General features: G+C 43.6%; 1 protein-coding gene and 1 long non-coding RNA gene across 2 annotated transcripts in view; one reads left to right on the top strand and one right to left on the bottom strand.

Annotated features, from left to right (window-relative positions):
- Positions 1-552: 552 nt before the first annotated feature.
- Positions 553-10,653, bottom strand: C2H9orf40 (chromosome 2 C9orf40 homolog). Its single transcript, XM_053288868.1, has 2 exons — positions 10,147-10,653; positions 553-4,197 (listed from the first exon to the last, which is right to left on the bottom strand). Exons 1-2 carry the CDS (start codon positions 10,576-10,578, stop codon positions 4,048-4,050), a joined length of 582 nt encoding a protein of 193 aa, XP_053144843.1. The 5' UTR covers positions 10,579-10,653; the 3' UTR covers positions 553-4,047.
- A 29-nt stretch (positions 10,654-10,682) lies between these two features.
- LOC128342048 (uncharacterized) overlaps positions 10,683-24,661 on the top strand; it is a 26,648-nt gene continuing 12,669 nt past the window's right edge. Inside the window, exon 1 of the long non-coding RNA XR_008314736.1 lies at positions 10,683-10,820. This is a non-coding gene — a long non-coding RNA (uncharacterized LOC128342048). The remainder of the gene's footprint in view (positions 10,821-24,661) is intronic.

Raw genomic sequence — 24,661 nt, 5'->3', positions numbered from 1 at the left:
CTTATTAGCTAAACCCACACAGAGCATCTGTGCGCTAGGACTTTGTTGCTCTCCTTGCCCTGCACCACAGCCCCTGGTTTATTGCTCCATGTCAGCCACCTGCTCATTCAGAGGTGCTCTTACCCTCGGACCCCAGTCTGTGGCCTGCAAGATCCAGTGGTGGGGGGCTCGACATGTCTGGGAGGGGCCTCCTGTCCCAGCATGCAGGGAGAGGATCTTTGCTTCTCTCTTCTCCCCACAAAAACACATTTTGTGTCTAGGAATAGGTCTGCAAGGGCTGTGCAACCCTCATGCACATATTCCTGGATGCAAAAAGGACTTTGCAGGAGAGAATGGAGAAGCAAAATTCCCCATATGCCTCTATTAAGGACTACTCTCCACCTTAATTTTTCTTGCAAGATAAAAAAAGGTATCTAGTCACCAACAGTATACTTTCTGAAATGCCAGTGTGCACGTTTTTGAACTTGTCCCCACCACTCATGGAATGAGTCCCCTTGTAAATATTTAGGCATAAAAAAATTAGTCAAAAAACTTCAAAGCAGTAATATACACTACTTTTAAAATACATTTATTACAGAAAGCCTATAACAATGAACATTAAACAATATGCTACTTTTAAGAAAGTTAATTGGCTGGGAAATCATCTGCTGGTTAACTTTCTTTTTGAATAACTCTTTCAAAAGGTTAACAGACTGTATACATGTTACAGGTAAACAAAAAAACCTACAAATATGGAGAGAAACATTCAAGTTAAGAGTATTTTCACATTAGATTTAGACTAGCTTGACATTATAATGAAGTCTTGTTGACAAAATTTGTAATTCCAATTCCTGTAAATTCTTTTCTGCTTTATGGGTCCATGTGCACAATGATAGATCCATACACATGCTAAGTCTCAAACAGATTTTTACTAATGGAGTGCTTTGAAGAACAAAGTCAACATTTCTATCACTTGTTCTAGTGCTTCAATTTCTACAGGGGTTTTTTTGGTAGGGAAAAATTTGCCAAATTTAACTGCAACTAGCATTATCACCACAAGAATATTTTTCAATTCAAAATTTCCTTCTCCAGCTCGTAACTGTCCACAGCAAGCATATTAGGAAAGGTTATCTGAAATGCACTTCTGCTAGAAAAGAGCAGCACATATTCCAAAGTGAAGCTATTAAAAAACACTTTATATGTGCTTATACATTCCAAAATGTACATATTGCCTATACTAAACATTGCAACTAGTAGAAAAATCAGCTTACTTACCTTCCTCATCCCCATCACTAAAACATAACATTTTTTGCAGCCTTCAGCCACTAGATTTCAGACTGAAGTTTCCATCTACCTTCCAATCAGATAAAGCTTGCTTAGCATTAGCTACTACTGGAAACAATGCTGAAAAACAATGATTACAAATTTCCATGTGCTTACACTTTGAAGCTTTAATGAGACAGGGACAAGAGATGGACTCTGAAAACCCTGGTGAAATATTTGTACTGCAATTACACTGAAGAAACTATCACCTTGTAATCAGGAACATGTGACTTGATCCGGTTTCAAGTTTATATACCACATTAAGGAAATGATTAACATTCATGTCATTTCTTTGACGTTTCAAACAGCAGCTTCGTGCAGGATAAAAAGCTTTCCAATGAAAACAATTTCAGAATTTCAAGTTTATTGTGCATCTGTACTGCCACCTAAAGAGCCCATTTTAAAACTTTGCTCTGAAATAGGCAATCTGAGCTACATTTGTTCATAGTCAATGTAAACAGTACACAGAACAGATAAATGACTCTGTTCTCAAACAGGCTGCAACAAAATAAGCTACAACCTTATTTTATAAAATAAGCTATTATTTTCAGAGAACTTTTTTTATTCGCATGCAGCCAAAGCTGTAGTTCTTGCAACTATCTTACTATTCAGGTGAAACTTATGAACTCTCACCTACACAAAAACCAGTTTGCCTGGTCACCCTGGCACATTGTGTTTTTCCATGTCTAAATTAGGGTGCATACATAACATTTTTTCCCCTGACTTAAAACATTTTTGGAAACTTAACTCCTATCCTCCGCATTCTTCCCCATTCTAAGAATGATGGTTGTATTGTTCACAGCAGAGCAAGAGGTAAGCTTATAAAGTCAAAAGGTGGTTACTTTTATTATCCCACAGTTCATTTCTATATCTCGTCTTATTTCCCCCCTTTGGTTTCCTTTCTACCTCCCCCTCAATTATTAACAATGACACACAATAATGTTAACATGTAACCCAGTCCAGATGTCTTTGGATTACCTTTTCTGACCCAAAAATGTGAGATATTCCAATAGTGCAGTCTGACGTGGAGGAATATGTGCAAAATATTTTTCCACCATAAGTAGTGTAAGGTGTTACATGTGAATATCAAATCTGCTCTCCATTCCTATGTCTAAGCCAGACACACAGACTTATACTTGTGAAGCATTGTATATCTTCTTCTAAAGCAGGGGTAGGGAGAGGAAATGCAGTTTCATTCATAGATGGGGAAAGGGGGAACTACATTTCCTTTTCCCTCCCACAGCCAGAAGATGCACAATGCTTCACAAGATACCAAGGCTTGGAAACAGGAATGAAGAACAGGCTGGATATCCAATTGCAACAGCTTCTTGCTCTCTTTAGGGGTGGAAGAAAATTCGCATTCACATTTTCACACACACAGGATTCTGCTTAATCTCTCCGTTTCATAGTTGTACAGAAACAGTGTACATTGGTTTACGTTCCAACATAAAAGTGAAAGATGCAGGGCACACAGAACACTAGAAAAGCAATGAAAAAATGTTTCACAGTAACATGATTCACATCATATTTTCCTTTCTACAGGCAGAAAACAAATACTGAATCCATACCCTGTTAAAACTGAAGATGGGGGTTTTTGGCCAAATTGTTTACTAGTACAATATTCAGTAAAATGAAGAAAATAAAAAGTACCAAAATAGAAGTCTCAATAAAAACATACAGAGATCTAGAACAGTGGTAGGCAACCTTGGGTCTCCAGGTATAGGTGAACTACAAGTGCCAACATTTGCAGCCACAATAATTGTGGCTGGGAATTATGGGAATTGTCGTTCAACAACATCTGGAGAGCCACGGCTGGCTATACCCTTGATCTAGAGGATATCTACACACTATGAGAAATCTTATGGCAGCAAAGCTATGGTGTATTATTAAACAAATGCTTATAAAAAGAGTGAAGCTATAGGCTGAAGCTGTAATACACAAATGAGTTCTCTGGTTTCTAATAGTTACTACTAACAAAGTTGATCAAATATTAAAAACCAATTACACTAAGGCAAGTATCTGACAAAAATATGATACAGTACATAAAGAACATATTATGTACATAAAGAATCAATGTACATAAAGAATCAAACTTTTAAACCTTTTCACGACTGGAGCTTCCATCAGTTCACCCTTAGTAGTGTGCCCAACTATTTCACATTGCTCTGAGCCAGTTTGCTAGTTCATCATAGTTCACACAGTTGGCTTGGTCTCAAGCCAAAATATAATGAACTAAACTCTTGACATCATTTGTACAAAATACACTGTTGAAGTTATTCCCAGAAATAATAAGGAAACTTGTATAGTGACAATTCTTGGCAGAAAACAATTGCCACACATTTTCATTTTGCATAGAAGGGTGTATTTTTCATTTTTGGTTAAGCTGTTCCAGCAACATAGGCAGACAATACAGGTATTTTATCTGACTGTGTACTTGTGATGGACAATACATTAGCATACTCCACGCTGTTCATTTTACTGACTATAAAGCAAAATCATTTTATCAGTATAACTCTGTTTTCAGATGTTCCCACAGTCAAAGCTTCACATTCACTTCATTCTATATTGCATCAGCTGTCATCAATGGTTCCTTAATGAGTTCTTTTGCCATTCAAGTAAGGAAACGTGGTCCTTACTTAAAAACCTATTTTTTTGATCTTCAGAGTATCATTTCTGTTTTTCCAACCAAGAACAAAATCTAACAAAAATCAACTTCTGTAAAGTAGATTTGCTATGGGTTATTTCTCAAGTTTCCATTTCTGAAAGGCCAACACTGCTGGAGTCTCTTGCTTCTTTTGTGTCATCTTTTTCTAAATCCAGAATATCAGACAAGTCAATAGTAGGTAACGGAGATCTCCAGTACTGGAAGGAGTTGTAGCACCAAACATCTTCATCCTAGGATAATAGAATATGTTATTAACATATATCATTGTAAAGGTAAAGCTGTGCCGTCAAGTCAGTGTCAACTCCTGGCGACCACAGAACCATGTGGTTTTCTTTGGTATAATACAGGAGGGGTTTACCATTGCCTTCTCCCACACAGTATGAGATGATGACTTTCAGCATCTTCCTAGATCACTGCTGCCTGATATAGGTATTTCCCATAGTCTGGGAAACATACCAGTGGGGATTCGAACCAACAACCTCTTGCTCCCTAGACAAGTTACTTCCCTGCTGTAGCAAAATAAAACAATGAACATCTCTTAAAAGAGAAGGGGGAGAAACCCTTCACATATGACAAGTAAATTCCATTAACAGTTTTAAAACGTTGATAAGAAGTCTGATAACTGAAAGAAAATTAAAAGCCAGCATCCAAAGAAGACAAGCAGTACTAAGGGAAGTTGATAAATCATTAAAAAACAATAACAAAACATTACTTGTCTTTCAAAAGTGGGGAAAGATAACTGCTAGCATAGGTCTGACTATTTGTACAGTTCTTTCCTTTGCATGCATGCTTCTTCTACTATACTACTATACATGCTAGCAATCACACACATGCACACACAATCCAAGAAGCAGCTTCCCCTCAGAGGATAACAGGAATAGTTTTACTTGTGCTCCCTCTGGTGGATTTGCTGGAGAACAAAAATAATATTTTATGAAGTAATTGTGAATTTTAAGATAGGTAGCTCATACCCTACCTATTTCTGAGGAAACAGCAATTTGCATTTGCTAACAATCTTAATATTTCACTAATGTTTAAGATTTATATTTCACCTTTCCTGTTGGAAACCAAACCCAAAGAAGCCAGCAATAAGTCACAATACAAATACAAACAAGACAATTAAAAATACAAATGTACAAAAACAAAACTTATACATGTAGTGTAAGAACAGCAGCAATATAAAACAATGTAAAGCATAAGGACAGCAGAAGCCTCATTTTACTAATCAAACAAAAAGCCAGAGAAAAAGGTGTTCAGCTGCCCTTTAACAACAAAGAAACAATTCCACAGATGTGGCACTGCCACTTTATCAAATTTGTAACCACCCCAAACATGCATCCTTGGGCGGTTTACAACAACATAAAACAAATTAACACAATTTAAAACATGGTTAAATTAAAAAGCTTTTAGGTCTTTAGGGGAGGCTCTTATCTCAATAGGGAGTGCATTCCAGAGTCTCAGAGCAGCAACCGAGAAGGCTGATTCCTGAGTAGCCACCAGACAGCCTGGCGGCAACTGCAGATAGAACTCTCTGGATGATCTCAATGGGCAATGGGGATCATGGGGAAGAAGACATTCTTTTAAATACCCATCTGTTTAGGGCTATTTAGGCTATAATCAGCACCTTGTATTTTGCCCGGAAACTTATTGATCACCAGTATAGCTCTTTTAATATAGGAGTAATATGGTCTCTTTGAGTTGACCTGGAGACCAACCTGGCTGCTGTATTCTATACTAACTGCAGTTTCCAGACTACGTACAAAGGCAGCCCCACATAAAGCACATTACAGCTGTCAAGCCTGGAGGTTTCCACCATATGTACCACTGTTCTGGGGCCATCTCAAGAAACGGACGTAACCAAAGAGGAGAGAAGCACCTCTGGCTGCCACCTCAACCTGCAACACCTGGGAGAGGTTTGGATCCAGAAGCATTTCCTGATTTCATACCTGTTCCTTCTGGGGAAGTGTGACCCCGTCCAGAACAGGCCGATCAAAACCGTCCCGAGTTCTGACCCCCCACAAAAAGTACCTCCATCTTACCTGGATTCAGTCTTAGTTTGTTATCCCTCATCCAGCCCATTACCACATCCAGGCAGGGATTTAGGGAGGTTATGCTTTCTCCTGATAATGCTGACATGGAGAAATAGATTTGGGTGTCATCAGCATATTGATAACACCCTGCACCAAATCTCCTGATGATCTCTCCCAACTGTTTCATACAGATGTTAAAAAGTTTTGGAGACTGTATGGAGCCCTGAGAGCCAACAAACAAAAGTTCACATTTTGAAGATCAACAGTCTCCAAGTGACACCACCTGGAATCTGCCCCAAAAGTAGGAGTGGAACCACTGTAAAGCAGTGCCTCCCACCTCCAACCCCCTCACATACTGAAGAAGGATACTATGGTCAATAGTTTTGAAAGCCACCGAGAGATCCAAAAGGACCAACAGAGTCACACTTCCTCTGTCACTTCCCAATTGGAGATCAACCATCAGATCGACCAAGGCAGTCTCCACCCCATAGTCTGCCAGAAAGCCAATTTGAAATGGGTCTGAGATAATCAGTTTCCTCCAAGACTGCCTGGAGCTGGGAGGCCACCACTCTCAATTACCTTGCCCAGCCATGGAAGGATCAAGACGGCCTACAGTTGCCTAGCTCCTAAGGATCCAATACAGGGTTCTTCAGAAGAGACCTTTAAATACCCTATCTAGGTTAACCTACAAGTAAGGTAAGTATTCTTGCTATTTTGCAAACTCTGGTTGACATCTAGCATAGCATAACATGGACAATGCTGATTCATCTTTGCAACTATGAGCTTGCAGTGGAGCTCTAGCAGTCTTGTGTTTTTGCATGCCCACGCTCCGGAAGTATTAGCTAGATTGGAAACAATGCTCATGGTCAAGGAACATTTTTCCGATATAACCAGTTCTTCCAGAATGTGGGTGTACTACTCAAAGTATTTGCGCTCTTATGCGAAAGCGCAAGACTGACAATGCTTTATTGTGAGTCCACAGTGGCCGAGAGATGAATGTTGCACATACTGATGTGATACTGTTTTATAGTTCTAAAAATCCAGGCTTGCACAATATAAGGCCCGGGGGCTAGATCTGGCCTGTGGGAACTTTTTTTGCTGGCCTCAAGGATTGCTCAAGGTTTTGTGGCACCTGCGGTGAGGTGCAAAATGGTGCCTTGCCCCTGGCCCTGGTGGGGGTCAGCCCCCATTCAAAATTAACCTTTGCAAGATTTGAAAGTGAACAAGGGGGCAGGGAGGACAAAAGGTTGCTAGCAGCCTCCTCGCCTCATGCTGTGGTAACTAATAACTGCTTTCATTTATATTTAATAATTAATTTTAATGTAATCATTAATCACACACTAAGTTATGGCTGGTTCTGGCCCACTGGGGTATTTGAGTTGCGCAGCTCTGCGGGATAATCCCATCTCAAAAAAGGAAATTTTAATGCAGAAAAGGACAACCAAGATGACCACAGAGTTGGCGTTTCTATAAAGAAAGCCTAAGCATTTGGGACAATAAATAATAAAAAGTGAAAAGAGACATATAAAAGTATGCATACTGTGGAGAAAATGGAGATTTTTTTTTAAAGTTTTCATCTCATAACAGAACTCAGAATGATTCAATGAAATGGACTGCAGAACATTTGGAAGAGACAAAAGAAAGTACTATTCCACACCATGTGTAATTAGTTTATAGTATTCACTGCCACAAGATGAGTTGATAGCCATGAGAACAGATGGCTTCACAATGTGATTAAACATATTCACAGAGAATAGGTCTTTCAATGGCTATAAGCCATACTAGCAAAATATAGCCTCCAAATTAATCTCCAAGTTCCTGAGAGACAAACGGCAGCAAGCTGCCATTTTCACACCCTGCTTGTGAGCATTCTGGAATGATCTGGTTGGCCAATCTTAGATAACAGCCTTCTTGAGAGTAGCTATTTTTTTGTGCAGCAGCCCAAGAGTGCACCAGCATGCTCTGCACGACACACTCATAAGCTTCAGCCCTGCACTGAACATATACACAGTGTTTGTTGCAGTGAGTAGGGGTGTGTAAACAGGTTCGACTGTTGGGGGTTGAACCGAACCACCCCCTGTTCAGTCTGACCCCGGACCAAACACCTCCAAATGTTCAGGGGGTTCACGGACTACTTTCTCTAATATATATTATATATATTTTTTAACCTGATTCCCCCTCGGGGGAGTTCCTGGAGGAGGAGGAGGCCACACAGAGGCCATATGCGCAGGCACACGGCCTCCATAATGGCTGCCAAATCAGAATCAAGCTTTATTACGGTCAGAGACCAGCATAAAATTACACATTAAATGAAGGTAATACTAGAAAAGTAATGGCTGTTGGGTGAAAGCAGAAAACCGGCCGAAGAGCATGAGGAAGGTCGGCAGGGGAACCTCTGTGGACCCCGCCGCTTCCAGGAACTCCCCCATGAATATGGTTTTTAAAAAAAAAAAAAAATTTTAAGAAAGTGGTCCGCAAACCACCTTAGACCAAACTGGGAGGGGGGGTTACAAGGGGGTGCCGGACTGAAATGTCCTGGTCTGGTTCGAGTCCAGTCGGGACTCAAACTGAACCAGGCCAGCCGGTTCCGTGCACATCCCTAGCACGGAGTGTGAAGATATCTTTTTCTTCAAGAGGAGGGCTAAGGCACTCGCTTTCTGCTCTGCTCTCAAAAATAATCTCATCAGGCTTACAGTGTTGTCTCTGCAAATGCGTTAATCACATTCAGCATGGGGGTGCAGATCCTGAGCACATCAGTATCAGGGTTTGCCACAACACTTCCAAGACCCTGTATACAGGTACACTGTATTTTTTTAAATATAACTTCTGAAAAGGGCTAGACTCTTGGCCCTCAGTCCATACCCCTTGCATCAGCTCTGCTCAGCTTTGTTGACTTTGTTGACTTTGTTGACTTTGGCTTTGTTGACTTTGGCTTTGTTGACTGTTGGCTTTGTTGACTTTGTTGACTATCTTTTCTAGTGTTCCTATTTAGCTATCTTATTTTATATATTTAGTTTTAGCCACTATTTTTTTTGCATCTTATATATTTCATATTTATATGCTCACAATTCTTTAAATATAGTTGTTTACAAAAGGTTTTAATTTCACAGCTGCCCTCTTTTCTAAGTTATAACAGCTCCATAGTATTATAATATAGATTTATAGTATTAGAGTACTAACTTGAAAGTAGTATAGTTTTATGGTTCCATAATTTATTATCTACATTTATCTATCTACACTTTATATCCCACTCTTCCTCCAAGGAGCCCAGAGTGGTGTACTACATACTTAAGTTTCTCCTTACAACAAACCTGTAAAGTAGGTTCGGCTGAGAGAGAAGTGACTGGCCCAGAGTCAGCCAGCAAGTATCATGGCTGAACAGGGATTTGAACTTGCATCTCCCTGGTCCTAGTCCAGCACTCTAACCTCTATACCACACCGGCTTTTGTTATTATGAATCATGCTCTACCATAATAAAGATAATTGGTTGATTGACTCTTTGCCTAATCTAGCACATTCCCTCCAAATATATTAACACAACAGGGTTATGGTGCTACCAGCAGCCAAGCTCATTCAGCCTTGTGTCGTTGGTAGTACCCCATCATTTGAAACATTTTAAGGGCAGCTAGCCTCACGATGGCCCCACCATCGTAAGAGACAGGTGTGAAGTTTAAGAAACTTTAGCTGGAGTCCTTTCCAGGCTGGTTTTTCCCACTGTTTATTTCAAACAAGCAGCTCCTATGGAACAATGCGTGAGTGTATTCACCGGACTGTAGACCTCCATGTGCCCCGATGCCCCCCCAAGGCAAGGGGCAACTGACGACGGAAACAAGCGTAGTGCGAGCAGCTACAGCTCCTCCCACCCCTACCAGGTCCACCACAGCCAGTTGTGGTGAGGCCCACAGGTGGCCTCCGACATTATTCCCTTTTCTTAATTGTTTAGAGACTCATAGCCCGCTTTTCTAGAGGCAAAAGACCCAAATAGACTCTTGGAAACAGATTGTGAAGAGCTTAATTTTAGCCATTTTAACCACAGAAGCCAGGCAGCGCCTGAGGATTTCACCTTCCCCGCCCCCTGGAGGAAGGAGCGGATCCAGCCCCCAGACCAGTTCCCTTCTCACACCCATCCTTCGCCTCAGCATTTTTTACCTTCTCGGACAGCTTGGGGCTCCGACGACCTGCCGTGTCACCTCCCGAGGCCATCTCCGCTCCCTCCACGTCCCCCTCAGGGGGCAGCGTGTGCTGCTGCTGCGTGGTTCTTTGCAGCGCGGCCGCCAGGCCAGGCTCTTTGCAAAAGCCGCTTGCCTCCAGCGCGGCGGGCCGCTTTCCAACGGTGCTTTCCTCCGCCTCCTCTTCCTGCTCTTCTCCCGCCCGTTTTCTTTTCTTGCAGCCGCCCGCGCTCCAGAGTGTTGCGCATCGCGGCTCCCTCCGTTCCGAATCGCTCCGCACGCGCTTGGCCACAGGCGGGTGAGAAAGGAAGTTCTCCCAGGGCGCGCGACACGCCAACGCCTCCGCTCCGCGCTTAGCCATGAAGCCCGGCTTGGCGGCGCAACTCCACGAGCTCCTCACCGAACTGCGCATGCTGCCCTGGATTGGAACTGGAAGACATGGAAGCAGAACTGTAGCAGCGCATGCGCCCAAAGGCTTTCAGCGCTTGCCGCCCCCTCCGGCGGAGGTTTATTCGGTTTGTCTGTTTGGCAGCCGGATCCTAATAACCGTGCTTGTTCCGAATACTGTCTGTGCAGTTCAAAACTTCAAGTCATGCAGAAGTTGTCTGACGGTGGCAGTTGCGAAAAGTGACTGATAACCGTGAGAAAAGTCAAGTGAGTAATCATAGGAGGCTGCCATCTAACGAGTCTGGTCCATCTAGCTCAGTATTGTCTACAAAGGCTTCTCCAAGGTTCTAGGCAGGAATCTCTCTCAGCCTTATTTTGGAGATGCCAGGGAGGAAACTTGCTCTTCCTAGAGCGGCTCCATCCCTTAGGGGAAGATCTTACAGTGCTCACACTTCTAGTCTCCCATTCATATGCAACCAGGGCAGACCCTGCTTAGCAAAGGGGACAAGTCATGTTCGCTACCAGAAGACCAGCCAGGCTCCCAGACCCTGATCCAGTGTCTCTATTTCTCCTCCCGCTGCCACAGACACACATCCTGCAGAATCCCCCCCAATAAGTACATCACTCTTCTGCAACCGTGCTGCCAGATTCTCATTTATGAGGATCTTCTCCCACTCTGTGTGTAACAGAGTGTGACCCAGGCAACAAAGGATGTGTGCACAGGCAGGGAGAATGTACAAGTGGTGTGTGTTGCAGAGGCACACACTATGCCCATGATTTACACATACCATTGTGCTGTTCTGAATTTCCCTTTTTAGAAGCCCTGAAATGCACCAAAATTGATCAAGAAGCTTGCAAAGGAAGGCTAACCCATCTGGGGCATTTTGGTTTAGAAACAACGCTACTGGAATAAATGTGATAGAGAAGATTACAAAATAATGCACAGCATGTAGAAAGTGGTCCAGAGGAATTTTTTCTCCCTCTCTCATGCTACTAAAACTTGAGGTCCTCTCACTAAAGTGATGGGTGGTAGAATTAGACCAGAGGAAATAAATACTTTTTCAGGCCATGCACAATATATGTTCAGGTGCAGTAGAGAACCTTTTTAAATCACCCACTCTTTGAACATCTGATGACTTCAAATATTATTCACTGCTTTTAGCCAATGATGTAGTTGCAAATTCAGAAGTGCCAGTGCTCTCCATGACAGACCTCATAGCCACACCCACCCAACAGCCATACCCATAACCATGCATACCCCAGTGGGCACACACCCCAATTAGAGAAAGTAATTTGAGGGGTTCTGAAGGGCAGTCTGGCTTATCACCCACAAAGAAGTCTACTTCTGAAAATCAGGTGCGAGGGGACAAGGTGGGGGAGAAGGCCTATTGTCTTCAGCCTCTGTGGGCTCGCTGAAGACATTTTTGTGGCCACCATGGGAAGGAGGCCTAGATGGGTCCCGGCTCAGACCTAGCAAGACACTTAAAAATATATTTTTTGTTACATTCTTATACTGCCCAATCTAAATTAATAGATCTGGGTAACTTACAACCAAAAATTATTAATTTTCATAAATTAATTTTTTGTTAGTTGTAAACTACCCAGGGAGCCAACCTAATGGCGCAGTGGAGAAGCAACTTGCCCAGGGAGAGAGCAAAAGGCTGTCAGTTTGAATCCCCGCTGGTATGTTTCCCAAACCATGGGAAACACCTATATTGGAAGGCAGTGATATAGGAAGGGGCTGAAAGGTATCATCTCATACTGTGTGGGAGGAGGCAATGGTAAACCCCTCCTGTAGTCTACCAAGAAAACCACATGGCTCTGTGGGCCTCCACTGCTGAACGGTGCCTGCTACATCTTACAAGTGCTGTTGTAACGCAGAAGGGCGTCAAGCAAGGTTGCATTCTGGCCCCACTCCTATTTAATTTTTACATCAACTCAATGGTGGACCAGTTCAGCAAGATTGACTTCCATCCTCCTAAGTTCACCGGGAGACACCTTGCCACCCTACTATACGCAGATGACGCAGTCATCCTTTCAAGAACTCCCATTGACCTTAGAAGAACATTGAGGGCTCTGACACTACACTGCAAGGAAGACGGTCTGGAAATCAACTATAACAAACGTAAAATAATAGCCTTTGCTAGGAGGCCCATGATCAATTCCTGGAGGATCGAGGGACATAAAATTGAACAAGTGACTCATTTTAAATACCTGGGTGTAGTCTTTCATTCCGGTGGCTCCAGAAAAGCCCACAGAGATCATGTGACCTTAAATGCTCAGAGAAGCCCTTCCGCTATTCTTCAATTTATGTACACAAGAGGAGGCCACTATGTCCCTGCAGCTCTCGAGTTGTTCCAAGCCATTAGCTAAACAACTCTATGGTCCTCAATTGGGCCCTTTCCTCAATATTGTGACTTTGGAACGGGTACAATCCAAGTTCCTCAGGGCAGCGCTGCGTGTACCAAGATATGTCTCCAGTGCTACATTACGCCTGGAGACAGGCCTGATCAAGATTGAGGCTAGGGTGTGGGTGGCCACTCTCTCCTGTTAGCTTAAACTATCCCTCAGTCCAATTGGTCTTGCCCCTCTAACCCTTCATGACGATTACCATTCTATATGGGCTCAGGCAATTGAGATGAAATTAGCTACCGTGGGCCTCACCCCTCTGTCACTGATCAACGTGGGCTACGATCAGCCAAAAGCTATAATCAAACAGCGCATCACAGACATTGAGCGCCAAGCAGATCTCAGCAGTATCCGAAAATTTTGTATAAGTGAGGAGCTTAGATATATGGTCTCTCCTGCAACATACCTCTCTCAACTGGAGGCCCCAAACCATAGAAGGGTGTTCACTCTGGCTCGCTGCCACCGTCTCCCCTCAGCAGTAATAGAGGGTCGCTACAGAAAGATCCCGTTCGCGGAGCGATTATGCCCTGTGGCTGAGAACAAATGGAAACCACTGAGCATGTCCTATACTGCCTGTTCTCCAGAGACATCCATGCTGCCCTTATTTCCCCACTGCTGAACAAGCTTCTGAGTCATACAAGTTACTTCTATACTCAATTGCTGCTGACTCTAACCCCCACTCCACAAAGATCGTTGCAAAGTTCTGGGTGGTTGCAATTAGCATCCGGCGAAGGATGATAGCTGATGGGCTCCCCTAATCTTATTCTTGATAACACTCACCTCCATACTCCATGATACTAGCTGGGTGACTCTGGGCCAGTCACTTCTCTCTCAGCCTAACCTACTTCACAGGATTGTTGTGAAAGAGAAACTTAAGTATGTAGTACACCGCTCTGGGCTCCTTGGAGGAAGAGCAAAATATAAGTGTAATAATAATAATGTATTATACCAATTGCGCTATGGCCGTGCATTATATTTTATTAGATTAATGTATAGTAACTTTACCATTTTTAGTAATACTCCAATTTATGGTAACCATTTTAGCTTTAACTATTCTTAATTTTAATTCTAGCTTCTTACCACATATGTAATCATTTCCAGCTATATTACTATTTCAAATCCCCCTTTTTATCTTTTCTGTGCATTTTATTATGGAAATAGTATTCTTAGCTATTTTAATTTCTTAGTTTTGCAGCTTGTTTTTTTTAATTTTTAATTCTATCCTTTTCACAATATCTATCATCGTATTTGCAATTACTTCTATCAACATGTAACTTTTCTCTAGTATGAACTTCATTTAATGTGTAATTTTAGGCTGGTCTCTGACCATAATAAAGGTTACTTGACTTGACTCACATGGCTCTGTGGTCACCAGGAGTCGACACCAACTTGACGGCACAATCTTTCCTTTCCGTTAAACCACCCAGAGCCACCCATTGTACAAAGGTTTAGGGGAAAGATTTTAAGACAATTTAATTCTCTAAGGCATACCTGTGGCTAATCCCATGCGTAGCAGCTCTCATGAGAGTTCACGAGCAGAAGCACCTGGTTGGGCAGTGGGGATTCCATATATAGATAGGGAGGAGGAGCCTGTGATGGTTAAGGTCAGTTGGAATGCAACTGTTCTGAAGATGTTCTTGATTGTAGAGGAGAGCCATATATATATGTGTGTGAATTAGATGAGGAAACAAGATCTGTTAACTCAGGAAGGGAGGAGGAAAGGCAAGAAAGAGGAGAAGAGCGAGTGGAGGACAGAGAAAGAGAAAATGGAGCCTGTCAGCAGCCTGAGGGGAATTAGTGGCTACAGCAGCAGTGGCAGCAAGGAAGGGCCCAGTCACCCACTGCTGCTGTTTGGGGCTACCAAGGCCATTCACAGAGACAGGCAGGCAAGGGACAGGCCCGGTCCTGTCAGTAGCCTGAGGGGAACGAGTGGCCATGGCAGTAGCAGTGAGGAAGGACCCGGTCAACTGCTGCTGCTGCTCCTGGGTGGAGGAGCAGGAGCGGGCTCAGGTGAGAGTGGGGAGGTCTCTGGGGACAGGGGGCTGCAGCTTGGCCAATAGGCACCAGCAATGCTGCAGCTGTTACCAAGATGGGTGAGGGGGGTAGAATCAATGGGATGGAGAAGGAGAAGGAGCAGGGATGCGGCTCAAGTGAGGGTGGAGAGATCTCTGAGGTGGGGGGGGGGGGGGCTGTGGCAGGAGGTGAGGGGAACAATCACATACTAGCGTGCAGATGCTCTGTGCGGGTTAAGCTAGTAAGTATGAAAAGTCCAAAAGTCATAGACCACATCATATTATTCACTGGTTTTCTCTGTGGTTTTAAATATGTCACTGCTGGTTGTTTTTAGATTGTGCCTTGCTTTTTAATGTGTTACTGTAAGCCACCCCTGTCATGTTTATTAAAAGGCACTCTAAATAAATAATACACATAGGGAACGCTTTACCACAAGATGGGATAATGGTCACTAACAGGTGGCTCTAAAGAGATTACACAAAATCATGGGGAAAGAGGAGAAGTCTGTTAAAGACCCATGGTCAGGACTGTTAAATGGCAGTTTCCAAATGGTTTTCAAAGGCAGACCCACATACAATGCATTGCAGTAATCCAAGTGAGAGGTTACCAGAGCATGAGTAACTGTGACCAAGCTATCTCTGTCCAGGTAAGGTCGCAGTTGGTGTATCAGCTGAAGCTGATAAAAGGCACTCCAAGCCGCCAAGGCCACTTGAGCCTCTAATGACAGTGCTGGATCAATGAGCACCCCAAAATTGTGAACCTGGTCCCTCAGGGGGAATGCAACCCCATCTAGAACAGTCTGAATGTCATTCACCCAGGCAGAGGAAGCACCAGCCAGCAGTATTTCTGTCTTCTCTGGATTGAGTCAGCTTGTTCACCCTCATCCAGTCCATTACTGCATCCAGGCACTGATTCAGGAGAGTCACTGCCTCACCTGCATCTGATGAAAAAGAGATCCAACTGAGTGTCATCTGCATACTAATGATACCTTAGGCCAAATTTCCAGATGACCTCTCCCAGTGGTTTCATGTAGATATTGTAACTGGCCCTATTCACCCCCAGCACAGTACTTCCAGTGACTGTTGCTGGTGTGTGTCTTATGTTTCTTTTTAGAATGTGAGCCCTTTGGGGACAGGGAACCATCTTATTTGTTTGTTACTTCTCTTTGTAAACCGCCCTGAGCCATTTTTGGAAGGGCAGTATAGAAATTGAATTATTATTATTATGCTTGTTTACACAGTCAGACAGGTGTTCTTGACTGGTTTGTTTTATCCAGACATCGAGTCCTTCCCAAGGACCTGGGATGCCAGAATTTTATTGTCAATTGTTATAGATATCGTCACAGAATATAGGCTGTTCCCAGTAAAGCATAGCCTCCAAAGCGGTTCGTGCACATCCCTACAGGCCACACAAATGGCCAGGGTGAATCAGTGGTGGCCTCCAAAATGGCTGCCACCACCAGAGGAAGGGTTGGAACAGCCCCTCAAACAGGCCATAACAGCCCTTTGAAGAGCAGGGGGAAGAGGGGATGGCAGAGACTTTGCCACAGCAGCTCCCCTGGACCCAGTGGTGAGTCCTGAACTTTTTTCTTTTTATTTTTTAAACCACCTTAGAACCCTCAAACCGACTTGAATTTGAGCCAAGCCGGGGGTCTGTTTGGTGAGCACAAAACTGAACATGCCTGGTTCGAGTCAGGTTCAGACTTGAACTGAACAGGGCACATCGGGTTTGTGCACACTCCTACCACTCTGTCCTGAAAGCCAGCACCGGGTACTAACACTCTGAACCGGCACTCACTTAGACCCCCCCCCCCCCGAAAATAGAAGAAAAAAAACCAGAGCTTTTATAAATTACAGTGACTCCCAGTCCTCCATCTTATGCTGATGCTGCATTAAATACCCAGGTGGACACAGCTGGGAAAGACTAATCTCTTCCAACTCCCCCACCCAGGTCTCCGTAATAAAAACGAGGTTGGATAATAGAGGTTTTATTCTTGATTGACCTGGCATTAAATACCAGCACCAGCAAGCCAAAGGACATGCTGGTAAAGCAGTCAGGAACCCTCCCATTATGAGAACAGCCAGAAGAAGGCATAGGAATAAAATGTTGAGCCACTCTTCCCCTCTTCCGATGTAAACGAGGCCCCACGCCATACCTTCCTCTGCTCTTAACCATTCTAGTTGAAGCACCTCAGCTTTCCCCAGGTTCATATCCTCACTTGGACATAATTAAAATAGCTAAGATTACAAGCAGAGTTACACCCAGCAAGCAGAATGGAGCCCTTGCAGTTCCCAAAGAGTGCCCCTTTGGTGGTGACCCCGCTGGCAGCAAGCTCATGCCCAGGGCAGCGTGCTCTTTTATACTGCCAGCCCAGGAAATGATGCAAGACCCATCGGAAACTGCTGACTCAGCACTTTGGGCCCCACTGGGAGCTGCAGTTTTGCCACCAGCAGAGGTCTGCAGCAACGTTGCTCCTAAAGAGTGAGAGCCTCAGGAAAGCGGGGTCAGCTGCTGGTACTTACAAGCTCTACTTGAATAAAATAAATAAATACATCATCATCATCATCAACCCAGGAGTATGTGGGTAGCTTTTCCTCCTGCCTTGCTTCCACACAACCACTTCTACCCAGGTTTCCCTCTTACCTTGCTTCCACACAATCAAAAATTGGGAGCACACACAGCTCCCAAATCCAGGTAGAACACAGTTTTTGATTGTGTGGATGACCTCTGTCTCTTTAGTGGTTCAGCCTATTATTTATACAGCACCATTAGTCTTGATATATTACTGATATAGTACTATTACAGCCACCCATCTTAGAGCATTGATAACTTATTTGTTAGTATGTTGTTAGCATATTAGGTCAGAGATCAGTCCTTTACAATATCTTTCCATTGGACTCTGAAAGACATTAAAAAATGTAAGTAGGATTACTTAACTGTTTTAACTAGCCCTCTCATTATCCTTGAGACTTCAGGACTTTCTTAGGAAGGCCTCCTTACACCACCACCACTCCCAGCCAGTTCCCTGAAGTGTTCCTCAGGGACAGGTGGCTCTCAAGATGGGGGGAAACCAGGCTGGGCTCCTTTAGCCTGGTTTCTCTCCATCATGAGAATCACCTTAAAGTCTCCCTGAGTACCATTGAATTTACCTCCAAATAAGCTGGTATGGGATGTTATACTGCACACAGGCATTATACATTATGCAGATTAAGCAATTCTCTCCCACATACACTGTTAAAAAGAACTGAGGTTGAGGAATTGAGAAGGGAGAAGAAGGGCTTTTTACCCTTTTTGGCTATCTCCCCTCAAAATCCACCCTACCTCCCCAACTGCTTGAACTCTGATGCATGGGCTAATGACACTAACTTCTGATGGTATGGTATAACCCCAGCTAGATTATAACCAGCCTAGAGGTGCAGTGGTCTTATTTTTGCTCTGAGTATCAGATATCCTTGTACCTAACTAATAATCTAGCTGCATTTTGTGCTTTTTACTTAAAAAGTGTAGCGATTGGTGTTCTTAGACAAAGGTTTCCCTCTCCCCTTAATTATTACCCAACGGCCACTGTATGCAGGAGAAAGAGAACTACATTTAGGGCATACCCTGTAGAATTCCGAGACAAATGCCGAATTCAGACAAAATAGAAAACCAGGGGTCCCTTCACCTCGTTTCCAAAGATGCACGTCCGAATACAGCTAACTGAAGTAAAGGGTGAGAAGGGACCTGCGGTTTCCCTAGCCAAACTCCACTCTGCACCTTTGGTCAGGGTATTGCCACCTTTAACTCGTTTTGCAGTGCCTGTGTTACATCCAAATGCTGGCAATGCAGTTTGGGCCCCATGGAACCAGAGTTGAGGAAGAAGCTCCTCCTTCACTCTGGCCCGATTGGCTGTGTGAGCTGTCCTGTCAAGAAGGAAGCCCACGTAGCCAGCTCCCCCACCTCTCTGAGGTCTCACTGACTACAGAGAGGCAGCTCTTCCTATTGTCTGAAAGTAGACGGGAGAGTGGGGGCACAGAACTAGGGTTCTATATAGCATCTGAACTGGGCCAGTGTCAGTCAATAATATAATGATATGTTTAGGAACATAGGAAGTTGGCTTTAACCAAGTCAGACATTGGTCCATCTAGCTCAGTACTGTCTACACCGACTGGCAGTGACTCTTCCAGGGTTTCAGGCAGGAGTCTTTCCCAACCCTACCTGGAGATTATGGGAATTGAACCTGGAACCTTCTGCAAGCAAAGGAAATACTCTACCACTGAGCGACAGTCCCGTCCCCAAACATAGGAAACTGCCTTTTACTGAGTCTAACCTTGGTCCATCTAGCTCAGTGTTTACACTGACTGGCAGCAGTTCTCCAAGTTTTCAGGACATGCTGTATGGACATGAGCAATATGTAACCACAAAGGTTGCTCGCTTTGTAAGTGTAGCGACTGATGTTAGAAGAAACATTTTGGAGGAAAACGTGGTGGCTTGCTGGGGGGATTCTAAAATTTAAGTTGTGGCTTTAATTTAGGATGTTTTTATTATTTCTCATTTGCATTTTTACTGATTTTAACTTTTGCACCTGTTTTGGATCTGTAGGACATTTTGCTGCTACAGGTGAAACTCGGAAAATTAGAATATCGTGCAAAAGTCCATTAATTTCAGTAATGCAAATTAAAAGGTGAAACTGATATATGAGACAGACGCATTACATGCAAAGCGAGATAAGTCAAGCCTTAATTGGTTATAATTGTGATGATCATGGCGTACAGCTCATGAGAACCCCAAATCCACAATCTCAGAAAATTAGAATATTACATGAAACCAAGAAGACAAGGATTGAAGAATAGAATAATATCGGACCTCTGAAAAGTATAAGCATGCATATGTATTCAGTACTTGGTTTGGGCCCCTTTTGCAGCAATTACTGCCTCAATGCGGCGTGGCATGGATGCTATCAGCCTGTGGCACTGATGAGGTGTTATGGAAGACCAGGATGCTTCATTAACGGCCTTCAGCAATTCTGCATTGTTTGGTCTCATGTCTCTCATCCTTCTCTTGGCAATGCCCCATAGATTCTCTATGGGGTCAGGTCAGGCGAGTTTGCTGGCCAATCAAGCACAGTACACTGTATACTTTTCAGAGGTCCGATATTGTTCTATTCTTCAATCCTTGTCTTCTTGGTTCCATGTAATATTCTAATTTTCCGAGATTGTGGATTTGGGGTTTTCCTGAGCTGTATGCCATGATAATCACAATTATAACAAATTAAGGCTTGACTTATCTCGCTTTGCATGTAATGCGTCTGTCTCATATATCAGTTTCACCTTTTAATTTGCATTACTGAAATTAATGGACTTTTGCACGATATTCTAATTTTCCGAGTTTCACCTGTATAGTGTGTGTTTTCCTGACCAGTTCGTATTGTTCTATCAGCAACCATTGCTGCTATGTTTGTTATATATTTTACATTGGCTATCTTACTATTACTATAGCTTGAGAGATTGTAGGGGTCATCTACTCTGCATAATTCAGCTTTGTTTCTGTATTCCTATCTCAACAAAAATTGGTTTTAAAAAAATCTCACCCTAGTTTCACCACCCCTCTTTGCATTACAAAGGTTGACAACATAGTCATCTTATCAGAAAACCCATTGTGTCTCTCATAGTGTATCTGCTGTGATCAGATATCGAAACCAACCAAAGCTTTTGGACTCTCAGAGCAGCAAATAATGGATGAGAAGTTTCCACATTCAATTCCTTTTCAGCATCTCCAGGCAGGTCTGGGAGACTCCTTCCTGAAACCTTGGAGAGCCACTGCCAGTCAGTGCAGGCAATACGGAACTAGATGGACTAGCGGTCTGACTTGGTATAAGGCAGTTTCCTATGTTCCTAAAAAGCTAAACATAGCCAGTGTCTCTCCTCACCACCCCAGAACTTGCCAATGTGTCCTTCATTCATACTGCACCTGAACAGCCTTAAAACACATGGTCACCAGAGGGGGGGGGGGACTACAAATCATGACAAATTTCCCCCACTTTATTCCTCAGTCTTATTATTATTATTTAAAGTGCCAGCAGTCCACATGGGAGGGAAAAGAAGAGGTTTCACTGCCTCATTTCTCCTAAAAAGTTAACTTAGGAACATAGGAAGCTGCCTTATACTGAGTCAGAGCTCCATCTTCCAGCTCATGGACTGGAAGCAGCTTCCCAAGGTTGCCGCCAAGACTCCTTCCCAGCCCTACTTGAAGATGTCAGAGAGAGAACTACTGAGTTATGACACCATCTTACAGCACGAACATGTAGTCTCCCATCCAAATGCAAACCAAGCAAGACCCTGCTTAGCAGAGGACAATTCATGCTCAGTACTGCAAGACAGGCTTTCCTCCCCTAATGGTGAGTTTGACAGTGGAGGGCTGGGACAACTGGAGGCGGCGAAGCCCAGCTTGCCCTCATGGAGGAGCTGCCAATGCTACACATATCGGCAGTCCTCTGGTCAATGGCAGAGACTAGTACAAGCGTTCCCTTTGTATCTGCACCCCTTGGGAGCAGACCATTAGAACAGACTGTTCAACCTGGCAGGGAGGAGGGAAACAATGTCTCAACAGCTTTCCAGGCTGAAGGATGGGGCATGGCTGGTTGTCTCCTTGCTCTGATGTTCTTCCTGGGAGGTAAGAGGTACAACAAAAACCCCTGTAGAGTTTCATTCAAAAGAAAAGAAGGATTATTTTTTAAAATGTTGCTCAATTCCATGTAGTCCATGAGCCAAGTCGACAAATTTTGGCCATCCCATCAGTATCTCGGGACAAATGCTGATTTCTATTTTTCCCCCTTTCCCCCCCTTTTTTTGCAACATCTACCCTGTGTTCTGGTGACCACAGAGCCCTGTGGTTGTCTTCGGTAGAACACAGGGTAGATGTTGAGTTGACACCAACTCAAAGGCACACACTTTACCCTTTAGAGATGGAAAATAGGTGATAGCATTGTTGCACTTACAGCTTTCTCTGTGGAATCACCTCTTTATTCCTACTCCCAAACAAGTAAAATTGCAGTCATTTTTGTACAGAGGAAAAGGATAGGGTAAGGTTAAGGTTTGGAGTGAACTGAGGGTGGTTTGTTCCTGGAAACAGCCAAACATGCAAGCAGCTAGCCCTGTAGGTAACCGCTTCTGCATTTGCAGAGAAAAGGATCTGTGGGTCCAGCACACTGACCGGGGGAGACCCACAGGAAAAGACAAACCGTGCGAGGACCTCTGAGCCACTACCTATAGGGCACGCTATTTATTACATCTTAATACCATTCCATATACAAGTCGCTGGGAAGCATTTATCATATTTCTATACTGCCTGATATGTACATCTCTAGGCAGTATACAAGTGATTAAAACAGTAAAAATTTAAAGTATTTATCTACAGCCAAATGCCCGAATAAGAAGTGTGTTTTTGAAGCCTTATAATAAACTTTGTTAGTTGCCCAATAACTAATTGTTCTCTGGCTTTCTGAAAGGCTAACAAGTCACAGCCTACATCTCAGTGGGGAGCACATTTCAGAATTCAGGAATGGCAATAGAAAAGACCCAATTCTGAGGAGTTGCCAGCCAGATCTCTCCAGATTATGACCCCCAGAATCAGTGGGGTTTATATAAAAGGCGCTCTCTTTAGCTTCCAGGGCCTGAGCAATTTAGTAGGGATGTGCAAAACATTTCAGGTACAGAACAATCTGTACCCGAAAATGCCCGTTTTGGGTGATTCGTTGCCAAAATGAATCATCCCTTTTGCCCTCCTGAAATGTTTTGGAGCCGAAACGAATCACCCCCGTTTCGGCTCCAAATTATTTGTAGTTTTGGCCCTCCATTTTGTGGCCGATAAAGTGCTTCTTCTTCTTCCTCCTCCATATTGAGTAGGGATTTGCAAAACGTTTCGGATACAAAACATTTTGTACCCAAAACAGCCTGTTTTGGGTGTTTTGTAGACAAAACAAAACACTCATTTTCCAGATCCAAAAGTTTTGTATACAAAACAAAACGTCCCTGTTTTGGCTGCAAAACGTTTTGTTGTTTCGGACCGCCATTTTGTAGTGATCTCTGAGTCAGTCTCCATTTTGTGTTTGACATCTCTTTGAATTCCCCACCCTTCCAGCCTTCTGATCGGTGACCTAAATCATGGGCTGACCTGCTGACAATTCCCTCCTTGTTTCCCATTGGCTCTTTTGCTTCTTGCCACTCTTTACTGACCCCACATTGGCCAGGGGAAAGGGTTGCTAACCCATGGGGTGCTGGGTTCTGTTGTTTCTGTGGTGTTCTGAGTGTAGATTCTCTGGTAGCATATGAGAGTGGATTCTTGTTTTTCACTAAAAATCTCATATGCTACCAGAGAATCTACAATGAACACCTTAGAAACACAAAACCCAGTACCCCAAGGGCTTGTGGGTATGGAGGTGGTTGGCACCCTATGTGCACTACACAACCCCTCGCTCTGGGAAACCCCAGTGCCCCCCAAATGGAATTATGGGGCTGCTGAAACCTCCATTATTCCCTATGGGAGAAATCTTAAAAGACACGTAAACTTCAACAATTCACAAAAGATCAGCCCTTTGCCCAATGGAGAGGAGAACTGGTCTTGTGGCTGAGCATGACTTGTCTCCATAGCTAAGCAGGATCTGCCCTGGTCGCATATGAATGGGAGACTTGATGTGTGAGCACTACAAGATATTCCCCTCAGGGGATGAAGCCGCTCTGGGAAGAGCAGAAGGTTTCAAGTTCCCTCCCTGGCTTCTCCAAGATAGGGCTAAGAGAGATTCCTGCCTGAAACCTTGGAGAAGCCACTGCCAGTCTGTGAAGACAATACTGAGCTAGATAGACCAACGGTCTGATTCAGTATATGGCAGTTTCCTATGTTCCTAATTCTTTTGAGATAATTCTGGAAGTTTCCTTGCCCCCATTGGGCACTACCACCCACCACACTCCGCTCTGGGTCATCCCTTTCCCCTTGATTTGAAGCGATACATTTTCTGGAATCCCCATTATTCCCTAGGGAAAATTCTTAAAGATGTGTAAACTTAGAAAATTCACAAAAAATCAGCCCTTTGCCTAATTCCTTTGAAATTTGGGTGGTAGCTTCCACCCATTGGACACTACCACCACCACCCACTCCTTTTGCCCTGGGACCCTTTTTAAAAATCCGAATCGATTCGGATTCGGAAAATTCGGCTACAAAACAAAACAGGGCTGATTGGGATTCAGAAAATTTGGGTACAAAACAAAATGGGGGTGTTTCGATCCGGATACAAATCAAAACAAGAAAATTCCAAAATGCACACCCCTAATATTGAGTTCTGACATCTATTTGAATTTCCCACCTTTTTCCTCCCATTGACTTCAGTGCAAAAAGATCTGTTGTTTCTGAGGTGTTCTGAGTGTAGATTCTTTGGAAGCAAATGAGAGTGAATTCATGCTTTGTATTGAAAATCTCATTTGCTACCAAAGAATCTACACTCAGAACACCTCAGAAACAACAGAACCCTGTACCTGTTGGCACCCTATGTGCACTACACCACCACTCGCTCTGGGCCACCCCAGCACCCCACAAGTGCAGTTATGGGGCTGCTGAAACCTCCATTATACCTTATGAGGGGAAACCTTAAAGATGCGTAAACTTCAACAAATCACCAAAAATCAGCCCTCTGCCCAAATCCTTTGAAAAAATTC

Source organism: Hemicordylus capensis, chromosome 2 (assembly GCF_027244095.1).
Source record: "Hemicordylus capensis ecotype Gifberg chromosome 2, rHemCap1.1.pri, whole genome shotgun sequence".
NCBI classification, from domain to species: Eukaryota; Metazoa; Chordata; class Lepidosauria; order Squamata; family Cordylidae; genus Hemicordylus; species Hemicordylus capensis.
This window is presented reverse-complemented; position numbering and strand designations above follow the sequence as displayed.